General features: G+C 42.4%; 1 protein-coding gene across 2 annotated transcripts in view; it reads right to left on the bottom strand.

The window, feature by feature from the left end:
- FAM83E (family with sequence similarity 83 member E) overlaps positions 1-23,362 on the bottom strand; it is a 136,350-nt gene that overhangs the window by 42,727 nt on the left and 70,261 nt on the right. For both annotated transcript variants that reach the window (XM_069742314.1, XM_069742315.1), the window contains one exon: positions 1,570-1,694. In XM_069742314.1, the coding sequence (XP_069598415.1) occupies positions 1,570-1,694 (125 nt within the window). The remainder of the gene's footprint in view (positions 1-1,569; positions 1,695-23,362) is intronic.

The following is a 23,362-nucleotide window of genomic DNA, read 5'->3' as shown; positions in this document are numbered from 1 at the left end:
ATCAGTGTTGCCAGAGACACAGGGACATCCAATAAGTTGGGTATATCATGACCGGCCAGCTTGCCTTTGATTCGCCCAGAAAGGCCCACTCAGAAGGTGGCAACCAAAGCCTTGTTATTCCAGGTGGGTTCAGATGACATGGCGCGGAAACATACAGCGTACCGGCCCACTGTAAGGCTCTCCTGGTGAAGTCAGGGAGGAGAAGATGCTACTGTGGAAGCATGGCCAGGCTTATTGAAGACCTTATGAAAGGCTTCTATAAAGAACTTGTAATTCACACAAGAGGTTCCACTCTCTCCCATAGGGGGTTGAGCCACGCCAGACCCTCGCCATTGAGTTGGGGCATGATGAAGGCACTTTGGCCTTATATGATGAGCTAAGCGTTCAAAGTGTAACATGCACTGATTAATGAACTCCCTACAAAGAACAGGATCAATGCCATAATGTGGAGGAGCTGACAGATGTGGTCCATGGCTGGGTACATAGGTGGCAGGCTGATGAGTCACATCTGGAGTTGTTGCAGCTTAGGTGGGTGCGGATGCAGCAGGAGTTGTCATAGTATTTAGGCTGGTCTTTATTGTCCGCAGGGAGAATAGGATCTTATCCTGTTGGTGTTTCTGGCGGGAGACCTCCTGTACAGGTCAGAGATGGAGGAAGCCTAAGAGCCAGCGTAGTCCGTGGCCTAAGCCAATTTTTGTGGACTGGGTGGTGGAACCACTGTATTGTGATCCAAGGAGAGGCTGGAAGGATGTGACTATGTGCCGCACCAAGTACAACTTTGAATTCCAGGTGGCTGACAATATCGCAATCCTAGGAGGGACAAGGGAGGCAACATCAGGTGATACACCTGATCTCGGGTGGGTGGCAGCTGACTCCCAAGCGACATGAGGCAGGTGCACATTAGGATGACCCATGCTGGCCCTTTAATAACATGGGACAGAGTGCGTGTCTGAAGCACAGTGTACGTGAATCTGATAGCATTGCGTAGACCCCAGGCAGTAGAAGCAGGAGATGGAGAAGGGAGTGCGGGGCTGCGGCGGTGAGCGAATTGGCGTCTATGAAGGGAGGCATAATGCAGAGACATCGGTGTTACAGCAGGTACAGTATTTACAGGGCTTTCATGTTGATTAAATATTTATCTTTCATGTAGAAATTTGATTTGCTGTTTTAGAACAATCAATAGGGGTGGGCACTGCACTTACAGCTTTCTTGCCTCTCTAGCTTTTTCCTGCCCCATTCCTCCTGACAAATAACTGAAAGAAGAGTGACCTGTCAGTCAGAGACAGGAGGCAGTCAATGGGTGGGAAATAGGGAGAGAGGTAGGAGAGCTGGAAGCACAGAGCCCGCCCACTGCACTTGTGGCTCATTAGCATGCAACTTCGACTACGTATTTCTATAAAATAGCAAAACAGATTTCTACAAGAAAGGTGAGGACTTACTCAGCATTAAAGCACCTTTACATAGTGTACATGCCATTAGTTTAGGTATAAAATCCTTATGATGGTTTCTCGTTAAGTAGTAGTGGCCCATGGCAAAAACATTAAAAATGAAATTATTTCACTTTCTTACCTATATGTCCCAGTGATTACAGTATTACAATCAATCAGCAGAAATTTCTCTTTCGTCATTCCAGTTACTTGCTTCAATTGTCGAGTGCTAAACGTGCATCCAGAAAGTACCCGTACTCGAATATTCTGTTAAATACAAATGAAAAGTGCGTACAGTAAAAGCAGGCAGAGCATGTAAACTGCTTGTTTTTCTTATATTAATTTATATGTATTATTAGAAGTTTACTTATTTTTTTATGAGTGCATTCTTGATCTTCTGATTTGATTATATCATCAGTATTCATTAAAAAGGGCCCAGGGGATACTCCTTTTTTTTTTTTAATCATGGATGTGTTAGATTATCTCCAAAACAGCCTTTTAACTGCATTGGACCAAACTCTTCAAAATCATTGGCAAGTGTCAGGAGTGTCATCATCAGTGACAGTCATTTCAATGGCGGGGATAGTCCCTGGTCTGCTCTGATCAGCGCCGCCTCCACAGGTGACGTCACTGATCTCGGCCATGCTTTGTAATACTGTTGTGTTAATTGTTTAGGTGAACAGGTTTCTTACTATTTATTATAACACTTAAATCTCATTGACCCACGGTATGGAGCGCTCTTTTTGCATTTTGACTCAGGCTCTTTCTCTCTCACCGATTTTAACAGATCTGGCACACTAGAAGGATTTATGAAAAAGAGGTCTGCAAACATTTCCATACCACTGGGGGTCCATAGGACCTCATAAAAAATGTTCCTGTGGAAAGAACAGAGAAGAATTTTGCAAGGAGGATTTATCTTGCCACTCATGTTTGCATATAATTTCATTTATACAAATATAGTATAAAAACTAAATTTTACAAACAGTGAAAAATGGCGATGGTTGTGCCTAAGAAGATGAAGAAGGTGCCATTATTGAAATAACTGTAAAGGTGCTGCACTGGAGACATTTATGAATATTGAATATGGAATTAAAGGTGAAGAGAGCTCAAACTGAATATCGAAGCCTGAGCACAGTTTGGTCATACAAAAATAGGCAAGACAATACAGGGAGGAAATGGGCACACCTGAATATATGAAATCCAATTTATTAACTATCAAAAAGCGAACCTATCATGGAGGAGCATACATAGAAATTATGAAGAACCATAGTAAAAGTCCCAAATAGTTCCCCACAAAAAAAGTTATTCAGTGGACTATGAGGGGTCACGATGCATAGGCAAAGTTAAAGCAGGGCATACCTCCTAATTTTTACATACAGTGAGAAAGACATATATTGCAGCACATACACTGTGAGATTGCCCGTGCTGAAGAATAGAAATATCAAAAGACTGACAGTCACTTCCTAACAGAAATCAGGTGTGTACAGGTGCTTCTAAGCATAGCCATCTTCATTTATAACTAACAAAATAAAGTTGCACCCTGTTTCGCTATAGCATACAAACATGAAATATATGAAATTTGAACTGCATGCCTCGCCCTCAAGCAAGCCGGATATCGGGAAAACACATGAGTGATTGTCGAGGGGGTCACCCAGACTTCCAGGGGACCTTTTTCTTCTCAAATAAAGTTCTGCTCAATATCTTTTTTTTTTCATTAAAAAAAGCATTGCAAACATCGACTTTCATTTTCTGCGTTAACTTTATTGATTTGGGACTGGTTCTAAAATTAGGATTAGGAACAGTTAGTCTGGAAAAACCTATCAATATTTTTTCTGTTGACAAAACACCGATACTTCAGAACTTTCTCATGCAGCGAGCAGTGCCGTAAGTGATGTCACCGCAGTTCAGCTATGAACACCGGCGAACTTTCTCACTGCCGGAGCTCAGCACTAGACACTGACAGGAGCAATTATGCTCATGTCAGAGAGTGCCGGCTGTAGAGTGGTCACTTTACTTTACTGGAGGTGGATGCTTCGCAGGTTGGGATAAGGGCTGCTTTTTCAGGGTTCCAAATGTTTGGCCAATTTGCGGCAATGTGCATTTATCTTGAGAAAAATTTCACCTGTTAAAAGGAATTATGATGTGTGGAATCGGGAGTTACTCGTTGTTAAATCAGCCTTTCAGGAATGAAAGCATTTTTTGGAAGGGTCAATTCATCAAGTCATTGTGGTCACTGACCATAATAATTTAGCTTACATTGAATCAGCTAAATAGCAATTTCCTAGACATGCCAAATTTCCTTATTTTTCTCTACATTCAATTTCTCTATCACATTAAGGCTGGGGTCCAAGAATGTGAAGGCTGACACATTATCGCATTGTCTTAATTCTATTTCTCTTCCAGAACCTCCATCCTCCATTTACAGAAATCTGTAAAGTCCAGTTGTTGGCTTCTCCCGCCACCCAGGGCCCAAGATATTTGTACCTGTATACCTAAGATTGCATCTGTTGTAAGAGTTTCATGATCCTGTCTTGAGTGGCCATCCTAGGATCACAATTACGCGGAAAGCTATTGCTAGGCTCTTTTAGTGGCTATCTATGAATAATGATATTAAATATTTGGTATCCACTTGTGAAATTTGCGCTAAGGTCTGTCATATCCAGGGAAGTCCATCCATTGCCAATTTCAGAAAGACCGTGGATTCCTCTGTTCATGGATTTCATCATGGATTGGCCTCTCTCTGGTGGGAAAACTATTATTTGGGTAGTGGTTGACTGATTTAGTAAACAGGCTCACTTTATTTCTTTGTCAAGGTTACTTAATGTAGAGACACTATCCAGGTTGTTTGTCATTTTGTGAGATTGCATGAAAATCCTCTTAACATTTTGTCTGATTGGAGAGTACAATTTGTCTCCAAATTTTTGAGAGTCATTTGTAATAGACTGGGGATTGACTTGTCATTTTCCTCTCCCAACCAGCATGAACCCAACAGTCAGAAGCAAGAAAGAAATCAATCTTTTGATCAATTTTTTGATTTGTTGCGGCTCCGCAGGAGATCTGGTCTTCATTCTCATTCCTTGCTGATTTTGCCTTTAACAGTCTGGTCACTTAGTTCACTGGAACCTTGACATTTTTTGCAATTATGGTTTTTATCCACATTTTGGTGATTTTTTTTTAGGATTAGTTTTGAATGTTCTGGGTGGAGTTTGCCATACAGAAACTTGGGGATGCCTAGAGGGAGATTCAAGAAAATATTGGGGCCACTCAAATTTGCCAAAAACAGAAGGCTGATAGAAAACATTCAGCTGGTCCTGTCTTTAAAGTAGTTGAAAAGGTTTGGTTGTTATCAAAAAATTTTAAACTTAAAGTACCGTTGCCTAAGTTGGGTTCAAAGTTCATTGGTCCCTTTGAGATTCTGGAAGTAGTCAATCTGGTGGCTTTTAGGTTGAAGCTTTTTCCATCTCTCTGCATCGCTAACATCTTTCACAAATCCCTGTTAAAGGTGTATGTCCCTTCAATTTTATCACACTCATCCCTCCCTCCTCCAGTTTCTGTGGATGGTAGTTTAGAGTATGAGGTACAGAGAGTTGTAGATTATCAGAAGCTCCAAACTGCGCTTTAGAACTGCATCTATTGGAAGGGATTTGGACTGGTGGAAACATCCTGGGTTCCAGTTTGATCTGTGAAGGCTGATAGTCTAGATCCCGCTATAAGAGGATATACTGTCACGATTCCATCATTTACGGTGTCCTAAGGATGGTGTGAGTGACAACTCAGCCACCCTAAAGGATCAAGGGTATGCTGGGCTGTCTGTATGGTGAGTTGCAGCCCAGTTATTCAATCTGTTGTTGGGCTATCATTCACGATACTGACAGCCCAGCTGTCCAATCTGGCTAGGCCTGTGGGATTTCCTCCAGGTGTCACCCATTCAGCTATTTAGCTGGCTGGGAATGATCAGAACATTGCCAGCTGTAGCTTTGCTTTGTGGTGCAATTGCTCTCTGTTTTAATTTTCTGATCTTTGTTTCTGAACCTTGGATTTGCATTTTGACTTCTCTTTTGTATTACCCCTTTTGCCGTTGATACTCTGACCTAATTTACTTGGACCCGGGACCTTGCTTCTGACTATCCAATTGTCTTGTTGCTTTGTCTTTGATGCACTCTCCTGGCTTTTGACTTCACACTCATTGACTTCGGTGCTAAAGTCATGGCTTGTCCGTGAGAAGTGACTCAGCATCACAGGGGGCTGTGGTGGCCATGCTGTTTAGGGAACCTTGGTGACCATAATATGTAGCAGTCTATGGTGGCCATACTGTATGTGGGTCTGTGGTGGACAATATACTGTATGGGGGGCTATGGTGACCATTATCCTTCATAGGTAGTGGTAGCCATACTGTGTGTAGAGTTGTGGAGAACAGTCATTCTGCATGGTGGCTGTGATGGTCACACTGTGTTCCCTATGGACAGTTGTTAATTAACTGACAGATATTATTGAAATATTTATCAAACTGTTGCAGTATTGTATACTGTGCTGCATCAATGTACTGTATATTATATAAGGTGTACATGTACTGCATTTCTTTCCCTTAATGGTATAAAAATACTTTTTTCGTGTCATGGGATCAGTTGACCCGAGTCATATGTGACTGGTGATCGCTCAAAATTTTTTAATCATAGAGTGTTTACTTTTTGACACTGAATAAATAGGATTTAATACATTCAGGAGTCCCCACTTCCTTTGATTTTTGTCTTACCTCTGTTGGAGTTATTTGTTATTCCAATACTACTGTGTACACCTTACACAACTCTGTATTAACATAGTTTGGTTATGAAGCATGATCACGACAATGTCATTATATGCATGGCTTGCTAAAAACTAAAGTTAAGAACAAAGACTTTCAGGACTCATTACACGTGCATTACACCGAAACAATGATTTTGCGTTGGGCCCAAATTCTTTTGCTCAACTCTACTAGTAACATAATAAAAAAAAAATTAGGATCATCCATAAAATTTGAACCCCAAATATGGTTTGTCAGAAAATGAAAGAAGTAATTCATGAAGTAATTAAAAGACAAGGTACACACCCTATATCTGCAGTAAAAAAATGTTCAATCTCCAGAGGAAACGAGGTTTCTATAACATAAAAACCATTAACTTGTGAAACAGCCAAACTGAACACAGCACGAACCGTCTGTGATTTTTTTTTTTAAGAAGGCTTAGATGATTTCTTAGAAGAAAATAACTTAAATACTTATGTAAATGAAATATTTTTTCTGAATGTTGCTGCAGTGAATCGACACTTAGTATCGGGAAGACTGATTCATGCATATTGTTTCTACCCGTGCCCTTTCTCATCCTTCGGTTGAACTTCACAGACATGTCTTCTTTCAATATACTAACTTTATAACCATGAAAAAAAAAACATAATATAAAGAATCTCTGGAATGAAGACTTGACATCTTCCAAATGATGTGGTAGACAAATTCAATGTGCCTTTGATTGCAATTATTGCTCCTACTGGTGGTTGAATCGACTATATTAATGCCAAAACCGTCAGTTACTTTTCCTCATCATGGGTGATGGATATTTGTGCAACAAATGCTTTAAGCAAATGTAGAAATGTATTAATAAATAGAAAAATCATGATTTTATATGACATAACACTTTGAAGAGTTCATATTATAAATTTAACTTTAGAATGTGACAGTCTTGACATTGTCAATTGAAGTCAGTCACCTGTGCTGTCATCACGTTGTGTAGGAACAAAAGAGAGAATAATTGGCTGAATAGAGGCGAGGTGTGTTTTCTTATGACTATTACTTTAGTAATCCTAATGTAAAGTTTTTCTTACTTTGATGATGAATACTCCTGCCATCTTGTTTTAAAATTAGAATTATAGTATGAACATTTTTAAAGACTTGTTATAAGGCAATCATTAGAGATGTGTGGATCGATATATTGTGGATGACTTTGAGTTGAAACTCCTAAAATTTTCTGGTCCCCATGAATTCAAACAATTTCCTAGTGACATAGTTTTTAAGGTTGAAGGTAGACATAAATCCTTTGAGTTCAACCAATAACTTAACATATTGATCTATAGGAAAGTGAAAAACCCATGGGTCACATGCTAATTGCTAATTTCTTCCTAATAACACCTAATTTGACAATCAGACTGGTTCCCTGGTGCCCAAAACCTGTAATATTATATTTTTCAAACAAGGCATTGAGCCCCTCTTTGAATTTTTTGAATGAATCAACCATTGGAAAATCATGGGCAGAGGGTTCCATAATTTCACTGCTCCTGATGCTCTTCGCAGTCCATCAGGGTGGACTATCATAGCCAGTATAAAAGATAAGGGCTGACCAATCAGAACCATTTAAAGATTTTTCAGTGCATTGATAGGAGGTAAGAATGTACGAATGTACAGCTCATCATACACAGGGATAGAAAAAGGCCTAAATCCATAGTGGTGGACTGCAGCATTGCTGAGTCACATTGAAAATAGGAGTGTTAAGGTACCGTTACACTAAATGATTTACCAACGATCACGACCAGCGATACGACCTGGCCGTGATCGTTGGTAAGTCATTGTTTGGTCGCTGGGGAGCTGTCACACAGACAGTTCTCTCCAGCGACCAACGATCAGGGGAAAGACTTCAGCATCGTTGAAACTGTCTTCAACAATGCCGAAGTCCCCCTGCAGCACCCGGGTAACCACGGTAAACATCGGGTTACTAAGTGCAGGGCCGCGCTTAGTAACCCGATATTTACCCTGGTTACCATTGTAAAAGTAAAAAAAAAAACAAAACACTACATACTCACATTCTGATGTCTGTCACGTCCCCCAGCATCCACAGGGTTAAAACTGCTTTCGGCAGGAGCGCTGCTAATGCACGCGCTCCGGCCGACAGCTTGTCTGCACTGACTGTGTCAGTGCCAGCCGTAAAGCAGAGGACAACGGTGACGTCACCGCTGTTACTGCCGGCGATGACAGTCAGTGCAGGGAAGCTCTCGGCTGGAGCGCGTGCATTAGCAGCACTCTTGCCGAAAGCAGACAGACGGGGGACGTGACAGACATCAGAATGTGAGTATGTACTGTTTTTTTTTTTTTTACTTTTACAATGGTAACCAGGGTAAATATCAGGTTACTAAGTGCGGCACTGCGCTTAGTAACCCTATATTTACCCTGGTCACAAGTGAACACATCGCTGGATCGGCGTCACACACGCCGATCCAGCGATGACAGCGGGTGATCAGCGACCAAAAAAAGGTCCTGATCATTCCCCAGCAACCAACGATCTCCCAGCAGGGGCCTGATCGTTGGTCGCTGTCACACACAACGAGATCGTTAGCGGGATCGTTGCTACGTCACAAAAAGTGTGACGTTGCAACGATATCCTTAACGATATCGTTATGTGTGAAGGTACCTTTAGTCTCAGTCTGTGAATAATAATACAAAGATTCAAGTGATAGTGAAGTGTTGTACCTGCATAGTCAGTGTGACCGTGAATTGATTGATCTGTTAAATAGTGAAGTAACAGCACCTTAATAACAGTATTGTTTTTTTCACATTCTGCAAACAAGAAGGGCAGTTAAATGCTCCTTTGTCCTAATTTTGACACTAAAGAAAAATCTGGAAACCAAGGCTTGTGTGTCATAAAAAATGTGCTTAAGGCCAGTTTCACACATCCTGATATTTCTGTCACCGGAAATAATGGTACCGGAGCTGTCAGTGTCCATGTGTTCATGTTTGTAATACCTCTGGCACACGCGTGGCAACTGTTTACCGTCCGAGTATCGCATCAGTACCACACGGATGGCCACCAGGGAAGAAGTGCTACACTAAGCACTGTTCTCCGGAGCCGGGTGCTGAAGACTCTGTCATCATTCTCCCCTGCTCTGCCAGCGATTACCATGAGCGGGGAAAATGATGAGAGTTGTATTTAAGTGATCACAATGACAGCAGGCAGTGGATGATGGGACTATTACTCCCATCAGCCTACGCCTGCTGCCGCAAGAGAATTATTCACGGTGATCTGCTGTGAACACACTGAGCTTGAACTGCGGTGACCTCATCAATGGCTTTTCCCCACAGTGATGAGGTCACCGCAGTTCATCCTGGCTGGGAATGCAGCCTCACTGACTGGCGGTAACCTCGATGATGTCACTGCTGGTCAATGATGCTGCGGTCACAGCAGCTCATTCATTAGTGGTTCTCAGCCTGGACGGTCACATCTTGGTAACATCCAGGTTGAAAACTATTAATCTCCAGACATGGATTACAGCGTGGGACAGAATGACAGATAGGTGAGGGTCTTCTGGGGATGAGTAACAACAGGTGGGTATAATTATGTCCCTATTGTGTGGGGGTCTTCAGACTTGGACATTCTCTTTTTCCCTACTATAGCCAGAACTCTCTTATGTTGACACCTTTTTTGACGCTTTAGGGATGTTTTATGACGAATGTGATAGGGTCCAGGTTGCATAGGCTAAAATCATGAACCTAACACAGAGGGGCTGCACCGCTGAGGATTATAGTTCAGAGTTCCGGCAATTGTCAGCTGAGGTTCTATGGAATGATGCTGCTCTCAGGTATCAGTTTTGTCATGGCCGTACGGACACTCTTAGGCTGTGTGCACACGATGCAGATTTGGTGCAGAATTTTCTGCATAAAATCTGCACTAAATCTGCATCTCCTGGCAGAATCCGCAGGTGTGTTTTTGTGCGGTTTTTGTGCGTTTTTGGTGCGTTTTTGATGCGTTCTTGATGCGTTTTTTGTGCACAAATCTGCACAAAAAACGCATAAAAAATGCACAAAAAACGCATAAAAAACGCACCTGTGGATTTCTATTATGGAGGGGTGCAGAAACGCTGCAGAACTGCACAAAAGAAGTGACATGCACTTCTTTGAAATCTGCAGCATTTCTGCGCAGATTTTTCTGCACCATGTGCACAGCTTTCTTTTTTTCACATTGATTTACATTGTACTGTAATCACAGTGCAGTTCTGCAGCGTTTCTGCTGCAGAAAAATCTGCTGCAGTTCTGCACTAAATCTGCATCGTGTGCACATACCCTAAAGGATACTCTGGCTTTGCATTCTCCACCAAGTTCTTTTGGGGTCATGGGGGACTTTCTGCAGGTGTTCAGAGTTCTGGTGATTGCCCAGCTACTTAATCGAGCTGTCTGCCAATGATCCCTGTCATACATAGTTTATGCTTCTTGGTGAGTGTGAAGGTACTGTCACACTAGACGATATCGCTAGCGATCCGTGACGTTGCAGCGTCCTCGCTAGCGATATCGTCCAGTGTGACAGGCAGCAGCGATCAGGCCCCTGCTGGGAGATCGCTGGTCGGGGAAGAAAGTCCAGAACTTTATTTCGTCGCTGGACTCCCCATAGACATCGCTGAATCGGCGTGTGTGACACCGATTCAGCGATGTCTTCGCTGGTAACCAGGGTAAACATCGGGTAACTAAGAACAGGGCCGCGCTTAGTAACCCGATGTTTACCCTGGTTACCATCCTAAAAGTAAAAAAACAAACACTACATACTTACCTTCCGCTGTCTGTCCTCGGCACTCTGCTTCTCTGGTCTGGCTGTGAGCGCCGGGCATGCGCAGTGCGCCCGCCATCTGTCGCCATCTGCCGGCCGGCAGGAGAAAGCAGTTGGGGCTAAAATTAGGGTTAGGGTTAGGATTAGGTTTAGGGTTAGGGCTAGGGCTAGGGTTAGGGTTAGGGCTAGGGTTATGGCTAGGGTTAGGGTTAGGGCTAGGGTTAGGGCTGGGGTTAGGGCTATATTTAGGGTTAGGGTTAGGGTTGGGGCTAAATATAGGGTTAGGCTTCTTTCACACTTGCGTCGATACGGGGCCGTCGCAATACATCGACCCGACATACCGACGCACGTTGTGAAAATTGTGCACAACATGGGCAGCGGATGCAGTTTTTCAATGCAACCGCTGCCCAATCTATGTCCTGGGGAGGAGGGGGCGGAGTTACGGCCACGCATGCGCAGTCAGAAATGGCGGATGCGACGTACAAAAAAAGTTACATTGAACGATTTTTTGTGCCGACGGTCCGCCAAAACACAACTGATCCAATGCACGTCGTGATCCGTCGGCAATACAAGTCTATGGGCAAAAAACGCATCCTGCGGGCACATTTGCAGGATACGTTGTTTGTCTAAAACAACGGATTGCGACGGATGCCAAATGACGCAAGTGTGAAAGTAGCCTTAGGGCTAGTTTTAGGGTTGGGGCTAAAGTTAGGGCAAGGGTTAGGGTTGGAGCTAAAGTTAGGGTTAGGGTTGGGGCTAAATTTAGGGTTAGGGTTAGGGCTAGGGTTGGGGCTAAAGTTAGGGCTAGGGTTGCGGCTAAAGTTAGGGTTAGAGTTGGGATTAGGGTTAGGGTTTGGATTAGGGTTGGCATTAGGGTTACGCTTGGGATTAAGGATAGGTTTGGGATTAGGGTTAAGGTTAGGGTTGGGATTAGGGGTGTATTGGGATTAGGGTTAGGTTTGAGGTTAGGGTTGAGATTAGGATTAGGGGTGTGTTGATTTAAGGTTTTGATTAGGGTTATGGTTAGGGTTGACATTAGGATTGTTTTGGGGTAAGGGTTGTGATTATCGTTAGGATTGTGATTAGGATTATAAATCGGGTTGGGATTAGAGTTAGGGGTGTGTTGGGGTTAGGGTTGGAGTTAGAATTGGGGGTTTTTCACTGTTTAGGTACATCAGGGGGTCTCCAAACACGACAGCCAATTTTGTGCTCAAAAAGTCAAATGGTGCTCCCTCCCTTCTGAGCTCTGCCGTGCGCCCAAACAGTGGGTTACCCCCACATATGGGGCATCAGCGTACTCGGGATAAATTGGACAACAACTTTTGAGGTCCAATTTCTCCTGTTACCCTTGTAAAAATAAAAACTTGGGGCTACAAAATCTTTTTGTTGAAATTTTTTTTTTTTAAATTTCACGACTCTGCATTATAAACTTCTGTGAAGCACTTGGGCATTCAAAGTTCTCACCACACATCTATATAAGTTCATTTGGGGGGTCTAGTTTCCAAAATAGGGTCACTTGTGGGGGGTTACTACTGTTTAGGTACATCAGGGGCTCTGCAAACGCAACATAACGCCCACAGACCATTCTATCTAAGTCTGCATTCCATAACCGCGCTCCTTCCTTTCCGAGCTCTACCGTGCGCCCAAACAGTGGTTTACCCCCACATATGGGGCATCAGCGTACTCGGGATAAATTGCACAACAACTTTAGTGTCCAATTTCTCCTGTTACCCTTGTGAAAATAAAAATTTGGGGGCAAAAAATCATTTTTGTAGAAAAAATGTGATTTTTTATTTTCACGGCTCTGCGTTATAAACTTCTGTGAAGCACTTGGGGGTTCAAAGTGCTCATCACACATCTAGATAAGTTCCTTAAGGGGTCTAGTTTCCAAAATGGTGTCACATGTGGGGGATATCCACTGTTTAGGCACATCAGGGGCTCTCCAAACGCAAGATGGCGTCCTATCTCCATTCCAGCCAATTCTGCATTGAAAAAGTCAAAAGGCGCTCCTTCACTTCCAAGCTCTGCGGTGCGCCCAAGAAGTGGTTTACCCCCACATATCGGGTATCGACGTATTCAGAAGAAATTGCACAACAACTTTTGTGGTCTAATTTCTCCTGTTACCCTTGTGAAAATAAGAATTTGTGGGCGAAAAATCATTTTTGTGTAATAAAATGTGATTTTTTATTTTCACGGCTCTACGTTATAAACTTCTGTGAAGAACTTGAGGGTTCAAAGTGCTCACCACATATCTAGATAAGTTCCTTAAGGGATCTAGTTTCCAGAATGGTGTCACTTGTGGGGAGTTTCCACTGTTTAGGCACATCAGGGGCTCTGCAAACGTGACATGGCGTCCAATCTCAATTCCAGCCAATTCTGCATTGAAAAAGTCAAACGGCGCTCCTTCACTTTCAAGCTCTGCGGTGCGCCCAAAAAGTGGTTTACCCGCACATATGGGGTATTAGCGTATTCAGGAGAAATTGCATAACAAAACTTATGGTTACATTTCTGTTTTTACACATGGGAAAATAAAAAAAAATGGTTCTGAATTAAAATGTTTTAAAAAAAAAAGTTAAATGTTCATTTTTTCCTGCCACATTGTTTCAGTTCCTGTGAAGCACGTAAAGGGTTAATAAACTTCTTGAATGTGGTTTTGAGCACCTTGAGGGGTGCAGTTTTTAGAATGGTGTCACACTTGGTTATTTTCTATCATATAGACCCCTCAAAATGACTTCAAATGTGATGTGGTCCCTAAAAAAAATGGTGTTGTAAAAATGAGAAATTGCTGGTCAACTTTTAACCCTTATAACTCCCTAACAAAAAAAAAATTTGTTTCCAAAATTGTGCTGATGTAAAGTAGACATGTGGGAAATGTTATTTATTAACTATTTTTCATGACATATCTCCCTGATTTAAGGACATAAAAATACAAAGTTTGAAAATTGCAAAATTTTTAAATTTTTTTGCCATATTTCCATTTTTTTCATAAATAATCGCAAGTAATATCGAAGAAATGTTACCACTAACATGCAGTACAATATGTCACAAAGAAACAGTCTTAGAATCAGCGGGATCCGTTAAAGGGACTCTGTAACCTGAATTTGGCGGGACTGTTTTGGGTCATATGGGCGGAGTTTTCGGGTGTTTGATTCACCCTTTCCTTACCCGCTGGCTGCATGCTGGCTGCAATATTGGATTGAAGTTCATTCTCTGTCTTCCATAGTACACGCCTGCGCAAAGCAATCTTGCCTTGTGCAGGCATGTACTATGGAGGACAGAGAATGAACTTCAATCCAATATTGCAGCCAGAATGCAGCCAGCGGGTAAGGAAAGGGTGAATCAAACACCCAAAAACTCCGCCCATATGACCCAAAACCAGTCCCGCCAAATTCAGGTGACAGGTTCCCTTTAAAGTATTCCAGAGTTATAACCTCATAAAGTGACAGTGGTCAGAATTGTAAAAATTGGCTCGGTCATTAAGTACCAAATTGGCTGTCACTAAGGGATTAACAAGTTCAAGCACCACAATGAGACTGCTGGATGTTACCACACTTAATATTTATGCATGTACCTACATAGCTACATAGGATTTTGGGGGGGTTACAGAATATTGACAAACGGGGGTAAATGCGTGGGTGAATTTAAACAAAAAAAATATCTATCAAATGAAAATTAAATAAAGGTACATTTTTTTATATAATAGTTTTACAACTACAATTTAACAAGTGTGCAACTTTTTTAATATTCTGGTTAGGCAATCTTACACACCACAACTATACTGTGGGCTGTTGCAGCATTTTACCTTCTGGCATTTGATGCTATGTTGTTTTAAGGTAAAAGGAAATTAATTTGCAAACAAATTATTACAGTAAATTCAGACAATTAACTGTATGGATCTGTCCTAGCACTTCTGTTTAAATTGTCAAATTGGAAACACACCTATATTATGGGCAGTCTGGTATTGCATTAGCCTTTTTGGTTGTCAAGTGATCCCTCCTTAGCATTTTTGCTTGATTCCATATTTTTTCAAAATTGAACTTAATTGTTTAACATGTGTCCAAAATGTATGTTAAACCAAAAATTGGCACTGAAATGGTAGCGTAAGAGAGAAAAAAAAGATACCATGTAAAAAAAATGTGGGAGTGGCTAGCGGCAGCAACACCACTAGAACTCCTGGTATCAACCATCTTGGCAGTAATTGTACCAAATGCAGGTTACACTTGGTCTTCTTTGCCTCTCAGCAGAATGACTGCACCTCTGACAGCTTGAATCAATGTTCTGCTCAGTCAACCTCTTCAATTGCCATAAAATTTGAAGGGGTTGTCCACTACTTTCTCTTGATATTTTATTTATTATTATTATTTATTATTATAGCTCCATTTATTCCATGGCGCTTTACATGTGAGGAGGGGTATACATAATAAAAACAGGTACAATAATCTTGAACAATACAAGTCACAACTGGTACAGGAGGAGAGAGGACCCTGCCCGTGAGGGCTCACAATCTACAAGGGATGGGTGAGGATATAGTAAGCGAGGGTAGAGCTGGTCATGCAGTGGTTTGGTCGATCGGTGGTTACTGCAGGTTGTAGGCTTGCCAGAAGAAGTAGGTCTTCAGGTTCTTTTTGAAGGTTTCGATGGTAGGTGACAGTCTGATGTGTTGTGGTAGAGTTCCAGAGTATGGGGGATGCGCGAGAGAAATCTTGTATGCGATTGTGGGAAGAGGAGATAAGAAGGGAGTAGAGAAGGAGATCTTGTGAGGATCGGAGGTTGTGTGTAGGTAAGTACCGGGAGACAAGGTCACAGATGGCCGGGGAATAGCGGGGGGACAGGTGGATTAGTCGGGCAGCAGAGTTTAGAATAGATTGGAGGGGTGCTAGAGTGTTAGAGGGGAGGCCACAGAGCAGGAGGGTACAGTAGTCGAATTGGGAAATGATGACTGCATGGACTAGGGTTTTTGCAGATTCTTGGTTTAGGAATGTACGGATCTGTGAAATATTTTTGAGCTGAAGGTGGCAGGAAATGGAAAGGGCTTGGATATGCGGTTTGAAGGAGAGATCAGTGTCAAGGATTACCCCAAGACAGCGAGCTTGTGGGACTGCGGAGAGTGGGCAACCGTTTACTGTAATGGATAGGTTCGTTGGGGAGGTCGCGTGAGATGGGGGAAAGACAATGAATTCTGTTTATTTGTCCAAAGGTAGGAAAAGTGATGCCAGAGCTGATTGGGCGCAGGGCTCACGTGTCATAACTGCACAAGAGCCCTGAGAATGCAAGCCCCAACACTGCTGGAATGGCGCTGTCACGGGGTGAGTATGTGTTTTTATTTTATAGGAACCAAACTTTTAGATCGAGAAGGGGTTGTCCTAGTTGTGGACAATCTCTTTAATGTTGTACATTTCCTTTCAATCAATGACACCTGTTTCTGTTCTGCCCTTTAGTTCAATAATCCACAGCACCACAGTGGCTGAGGAAGATACTGCATAAGTCAACTTCTTTCAGGTAAACAGTCAGCCCTTGTACTTGGATGACATGGTGCCAGAGGAGATGGAAAACATGATTCAAAAGCCAAGTTGAACTGCTTGCTCTACAAGCCGTGAAGCTGGAGGCACTGACAGTGGTAGTAGCTGAGCCAGTGGAAAACTTGAAATGGAAATCAGGCAGGCAAAGAGGTCAGACCATTTCCCACACAGAGGCAATTGTCAGGCAAATCATGGAGAACAATAATGATTTTGAGGTGTATGAGACCTGGAAACCAGACTTGGGTGCCGAGGAGGTGATGTCATCTAGTGATGGGCAATCCAGTCTTTTTTGGGGATCTATCTCTCTTGGCTTGGCTCACCAAAAAGAGAAATTTATCTTTCAGCTTTGCTAAATTTACCCGAAAAATTCAATTTGTAGTGAATAAATTTGTTTTGATCTTAGTACTGGTAAGGAGAAGAGGAGAGAAAAAGAGAAGGAGTATAAAAAAGAGAGAGAAATGTGATAACATTGTACATGGTACACTAATGTACAAGGTATGTCGCAGCTGCAGGGCGTTGTAGGGAAGCCAGCGTGACCATGCATATTGAAATTAGCACATTAGCCACTCAATGATTTTTCAGCAGTGTGAGAAATAATGCGAGGCAATTTTTTTTTTCATAAACGTGAATCTCAAAGTGTCACCATGAAATGAGATCATTAATTCAGGAAATTCAACTTGGACTCAGTCCTCTGCACATCAATCTGCTCATCTAAATTGAATGTAGAAACAACTGGCACTCAGAAAGAAATATGGCAATAAAAGAGTTCCATTTATTATACATCCATTGATTACATTGTTGTTAAATGTTTTCGGTCCACATCTGGACCTTCATCAGAACTGATTTGATAGAATAGGTGAGAGGATTCTCTATCTTGTTATAGGTATCCTGTCGTGTATTGATACTACAAGAAGGGTTTCAGGTAGCCTGGATGCCGGAGAGAAGCCTGTGTGGCACAGCACATTGTAGTATGTGATCCTTGTAGCGGAGGATAGGTGTACATTTCTATGATTTACAACACTCCAAAAAAGTGTTACAAATATTTTACTGTATTTATTTAGTCATCCATTCAGTGTAACATGCTTGGTGTGCCACAAAGATGGCAAAAGCAAGTGAGACTGCCAAAGTAGTGACCGGAGGAATATCAAAGCCAGAGGAAGCTGATGCAACAGCAGAGTTGGTAAGAGCTTTTGATCCTGATCCAGCCAATATCCCAGTCCCCCCGAAACCCAAACCCAGGCGCATCCTTTACCGCTTGGGTTCTGGTGGACTGCAGATTGGAGAGCCAGGATTCAGGAACTGGTGAGCAGACTGCGGGTCCTAGGCTGGTCAGAAGAGACAAGATGAGACAGCACCAGGACTGGATAAATGTTGTCTGGCTCACTAACCGTAAGGTACCATGAGTTGGCATCCCGAGTGGTGGTAGTTACTTACAACTGTCTGTTGAGAAGGGGGTCCATTGAAAAGTTTGTGACCCATCATCACATCTCGTTCACCCATTGGGCAGAAGAGACAAAACACTTGCCACGAAGGCTGCAAGAGATGACAGCTTGATCTAGGGTCACGTTCCTCAAAATGGAGGGGCAACATTGCTGGCATGCAGTGAGTGTGATCCCAAAAAAAGGAAGCATAATGAACTCTTCTTGAGGAATTATTGGGCATGGGAGAGGCTCCTTGAGAGAAGGCTGCTACCACCCCCGAGAGATTGTACTGTCCTTTGATTCTAACCTCCTATATTGATCATTTCTATATGTCAGGGACTCCAGCACTACCTGAAGCTGGGTCACTTAAAGCCCAGGCACCTGGGAATCGGGCTCCAGGAAACAGATGGAGGCAGTCCCCCAACCCCAAGAGGAAGGATAAGAAGAAGCGGGTACCTGAAGAGGATTACTGTATTGCCCTGCTTATATTTTTCTACTGGCTTTGTACTTTGTGCAAAGCCTTTTTGAGTGTAGGAGTACAGCAACTATACTTTAAAAATATTTTAATGAGGCCCGCCAGTTGTTGCCTTTCAGGGATCTATGAATGACCCTCCTTATAATTTTTACTGGCTTTGCACTTTCTGCAAATCCTTTATGAATGTATAGTATAAGTACATAAAATACACTTTCATACTCTTTATATTCAAAAATGTTTTATGGATTCAATGACTCATCCATACAGTTTAACAAGGTTATTGTTGCAATATGATGGTACGTACAATACAGACCAAAAGTTTGGACACACCTTCTCATTTAAAGATTTTTCTTTATTTTCATGACTATGAAAATTGTAAATTCACACTGAAGGCATCAAAACTATGAATTAACACATGTGGAAATATATACTTAACAAAAAAGTGTGAAACAACTGAAAATATGTCATATTCTAGGTTCATTCAAGAGAATGCCAAGAGTGTGCAAAGCAGTCATCAAAGCAAAAGGTGGCTACTTTGAAGAAACTAGAATATAAGAAATATTTACAGTTGTTTCACACTTTTTTGTTAAGTATATAATTTCACATGTGTTAATTCATAGTTTTGATGCCTTCAGTGTGAATGTACAATTTTCATAGTCATGAAAATATAGAAAAATCTTTAAATGAGAAGGTGTGTCCAAACTTTTGGTCTGTACTGTAAAATTTACAAAAGGTATTTCTGGATTAGATTACTCATCCCATAGACTATTCTGCCGTCTGGAGCACATTTTATTGGTATGTAACCCTCAAAAAATGTGTTCAAAATTTTATCTTTATTATATTGCTCACCCATACACTATTACATGTTCTGGGTCACATTTAGTTGGTATCTAACCCTCTGCAAAAATTTTCAAAAATGTATCGGTATTATATTGCTTATTCATACAGGATAACCTGTTCTGGGATACATTTAATTGGCATATAACACTCTAAAAAATGTAGGGATTGAATTAGTATAGTAAGTCATACAATGTAACAATAACAAGTTTACTGGTCACCAAGGCAACAAAGACGGTCGAATCCCACGAGCCTCCCAAGGAAGCAACCAGAGGAATATCGCAGCCAGACCTAGCTGGCATGACAGTGGAGGTGGCAAGACCCTGTGGTCCACAACCAGCTGCTTTACCAGAACTACCAAGGCTTGAACCTGAGCTGCAGCCTCCACCACTGTGTGTTTTGCGGATTGCAGATAGGTGAGCAAGGAACAGGCAACTAGCAGACTGAGGGACCTAGGCTGGTCAGAAGAGAGGCTGGTTACAAGCCAGGACCAGGCAGGGCTAGAGAAATGCTAGCAGATTCGCTAGCTGCAAGGTACCAACAGTTGGCATCCTGGGGGAAGGTCACTACTTACTACAGGCAGCCGAGAAGGGGGTACATAAAAGAGTTTGGACCTGCAATCACATCTCGTTCAACCAGCAAGCAGTAGAAATGAAACACATGCCTCGAAGGGTGCAAGAGCTGATGCCTGGAACCAGGGTCACGTTCCTCAAAATGGAAGGCCAACATAGCTTGTATGCGGTGGGAGTGATACCAGAAGGAAGGGAGTAGGACAAACTCTTCTTGAGAAATCAACGATCCTGGAAGAGATTCCTTGAGGTGGGTTGAGGAGGGACTACCACCCCAGAGAGATCATACTGTCCTTGGGGTTCCTCACCTCCTATGCAGGAGCAGGCGATGGTGCAAGTGACACAGAGAGCTGTCGCCCATTTTTACATGTTGGGGGCTCCAGAGCTACCAGAACCTGGGTCACTTATAGCCCAGTTTTTTTTAGGGATTTTATTAGTCATCCATACAGTTTAATGTGCTTTGTGTAAAATTACAGTGGCTTAAAAAAATAACGCTTGTCTTGGCACAGTTAAAATGTTTTTGTGCCAAAAATTGACTATTGTCAAATATAATCTAAAACATGGTTTTAAATGCACCTAAAAAATTGGCCTGGCAAAGGTGTAGAAATTTGGTTGGTCAAAAAATTACTATTGTCACATATACTGTAGAACTTGGTTTGTATGAAATTTTGGTGATTTAAAATAAATCTCCCATTGTGGTGTCCCAGTCTTCTACCAGTATGTGTAGGGGAACATTTTCTGTATGCTTACCAATGCACTTACTGGCATTGTCCACTTTACAAGCAACACATGGACAAGCGCTTATGGCCAGGGACGCTACATTTCCCTGAGAGCACACTGGTTGTACATCGTTGTGGCTGAAGCCGAGTCACACTCTGGCACAGCACATATGCTCCCAACAAGAAGGATTGCTGGCCCTACTTCTATCATGGTTTCCTCCACCTTCTACACAAATTCCTGCACCCCACCCTGCTCCTTCTCATTCTCCATCTCCAATGTGCTATCTCAGAGCATGTCATCCACATCAGCTGGAAGCTCTGTAGCACTGCCTCAGCAAAGCGGCAACATGTTCTGCTGAAAATAATTTGTCTAGGAGACAAACCGCACAACAAGGCAGAGTTACTGAAATGAATAACAGACCAAACAGATTTTAACCTCCAACCAGGAATGGTCGTGTGTCATAATGGACGTAACCTGGTGGCAGCTGTGAAGTTTGGCAAGCTCACACAAATACCATGCTTGGAACATGTGCTCAGCTTGGTAGTTCAGCATTTTCAGAAAACCTTCTCATCTTAGCCAGAGCTTATGGTTAAGTTTTTCCACTTCAGCGTCTGTTTACGCAAGTCAGCTAGAGCTGCTACTGTTCTAGCAGTGCTGCAGCAGCTCTTGCAAGTTCCAGCTCACTGATTCGTGTGTGACATCACCACTCTCTGGAACTCCACACTGCACATGCTGGTAAGTCTTTGTGAGCAACAGAGGCCAGTTATGGAATACCTGCTCCAACACACCAGTCGGCATTCTGGTCAACCTCCACACATAACAATGGAAGAGTGGGCATATATGTCATACATTTGTGTGGCTCATCAAGAATTTGAAGACTCCACTAAGACAGTGAGCGGCAATTACACCATCATCAGTCTAACGATCCTGCTTCTGTGACTATTTAAAAAGTTGCTGCTGACAAATAAACATGAAGCTTTGCATGCGGACCAGGTGGATACAGAGAAAAGCACGAGACAGGGAGATACAACCCTACCCAGACTCATTTAATCTCTTTACCACAGATTGGTTAACAATGAGGAGGTGGAGGCTGAGGAGAAGAAACAGGGGCTGGCTGATAGTGCAAAAGAGGCTGGTATCCACACAAGCTTCGTCCTGTCTCTCCAACGCGGATGGGCTGAGGATGTTAATGAGGAGGAAGAGGTGGATGAGTAGGAGATGGAGAGTCGTCATCATGGTGAAGACAGGGAAGTGATGGCTGTAGGGACCTTGGCACATATGGCAAAGTTTAGGTACTGCTGCTTTCCCATGTCCCTAGCATTAAATTCTACTTGGCCAAAAAAAGAGTACTGTTTATTCAACATGCCTGCCCCACGCTACAAGAAGAACTTTGCATCTCTTCTTCCTGAGTCGGAGAGGTCTTGTAAAATGGTGCTATACCCAAAGGCCATTGTGGAAAATATGTTGAAAAAATTCCCATCAGACAACGCTAGCGGAATGGGGCAAGCTTCCTTGACCAACTAAGGAGGAGAGGGGAGGGAGACACGCACCAAGTATAACAGAGGCAGGGGTACACTGTCAAAGGTCTGGGTCAATTTGATGACAGCCTCCCAGCATCCATGCCCTTATTACCGAGTATTTTTGAGAAGGAAGGAAAAGTTTTAAAAGATGGTCAAGCAATAACTGGCTGACTAAACTAGCGTAGTCCCTAATTCCTCTGCGACCTTCAGCTATTGGGTCTCAAAGCTGGCGAATTGGCATAAGCTGTCCCTTTATGTCTTATAGGAGTTGTGCTGCCCTGCTGCTAGCATCTTGTCTGAATGTATTTTTAGTGCCACAGGGGAGTCATAACAGACAGGTGCTTTCGCCTGTCAATAGAAAGTGCTGACAGACTCACTCTGATAACAATGAACAAAGCATGGCTTAGACCCGACTTTTCCACAACTCCAGATGACAGCAGTACATAAAGTGTTTTAATGTTATATTTGAATGAGGCCCACCAGTTGTTGCCTTGTAGGGTCTATTGATGACCCTACTTATAATTGTTTTCCTGGCTTTCCACTTTGGGCAAAGCCTCTTTGAGTGTAGGATTATACCAACTACTCCTGAGCATTTTAGTGCTTGCTCATCTCTACTAATAACCACAAAGATATTTTACCAGCTGACATTCTGCTCCTTTTATAATATTTTCTAAGTCTACACAAGAGTAAAGAGAAGATAAAAATCTTTGACCATCACAGATGTTGATTTCAATATCTTTTTTAAGGTTAGATACATATACAAAAAGTGCTCTCCATCGAGAACAGTATCAGGATTCTGTTTGCAATCCCCAAAAAACAGGAATCTGAAGGTAACCCTGACAAAGCCATTTATTTTATGATGCCAATGCAGTTGTTTTGGACACTAGTTGGACTGTCTCGCCAGTGTTTTTCTTTTTCAGACATGCATACAAACACATAAGGAAAACTGACTGAACAGCAATCTAGTCTGAACTGGTACATAACCAAAAAAGACTTACATAGCAAATAGATCAATGGCTGCACTCAATTTTACTGTACTAAAGCAAGTAAATGTGCGATACATGAAATGTGAATAGCATAATGGCTTGTGAAATCTATGGAAAAAACACATGAGATGCTTAGCACAAGATTTGGTCAAAAATTGTGAGCCCATCCACCAAACGTTAAGGTAATCTCAGATCGGATGGGTCCCTGACCTGTCTGCCTAGTGTGAACACTTATCTCTGGCTAATAACATCATAAAGCCTGTATTTATAGGAAGGTCGGAACCAACTGTGTTTGGATGTAATTAAAATCACAGCATGGTGAAGGGCCGGGCGT

The sequence above is a fragment of the Ranitomeya imitator genome, chromosome 10, assembly GCF_032444005.1.
Source record: "Ranitomeya imitator isolate aRanImi1 chromosome 10, aRanImi1.pri, whole genome shotgun sequence".
In the NCBI taxonomy this organism is placed as follows: domain Eukaryota; kingdom Metazoa; phylum Chordata; class Amphibia; order Anura; family Dendrobatidae; genus Ranitomeya; species Ranitomeya imitator.
This window is presented reverse-complemented; position numbering and strand designations above follow the sequence as displayed.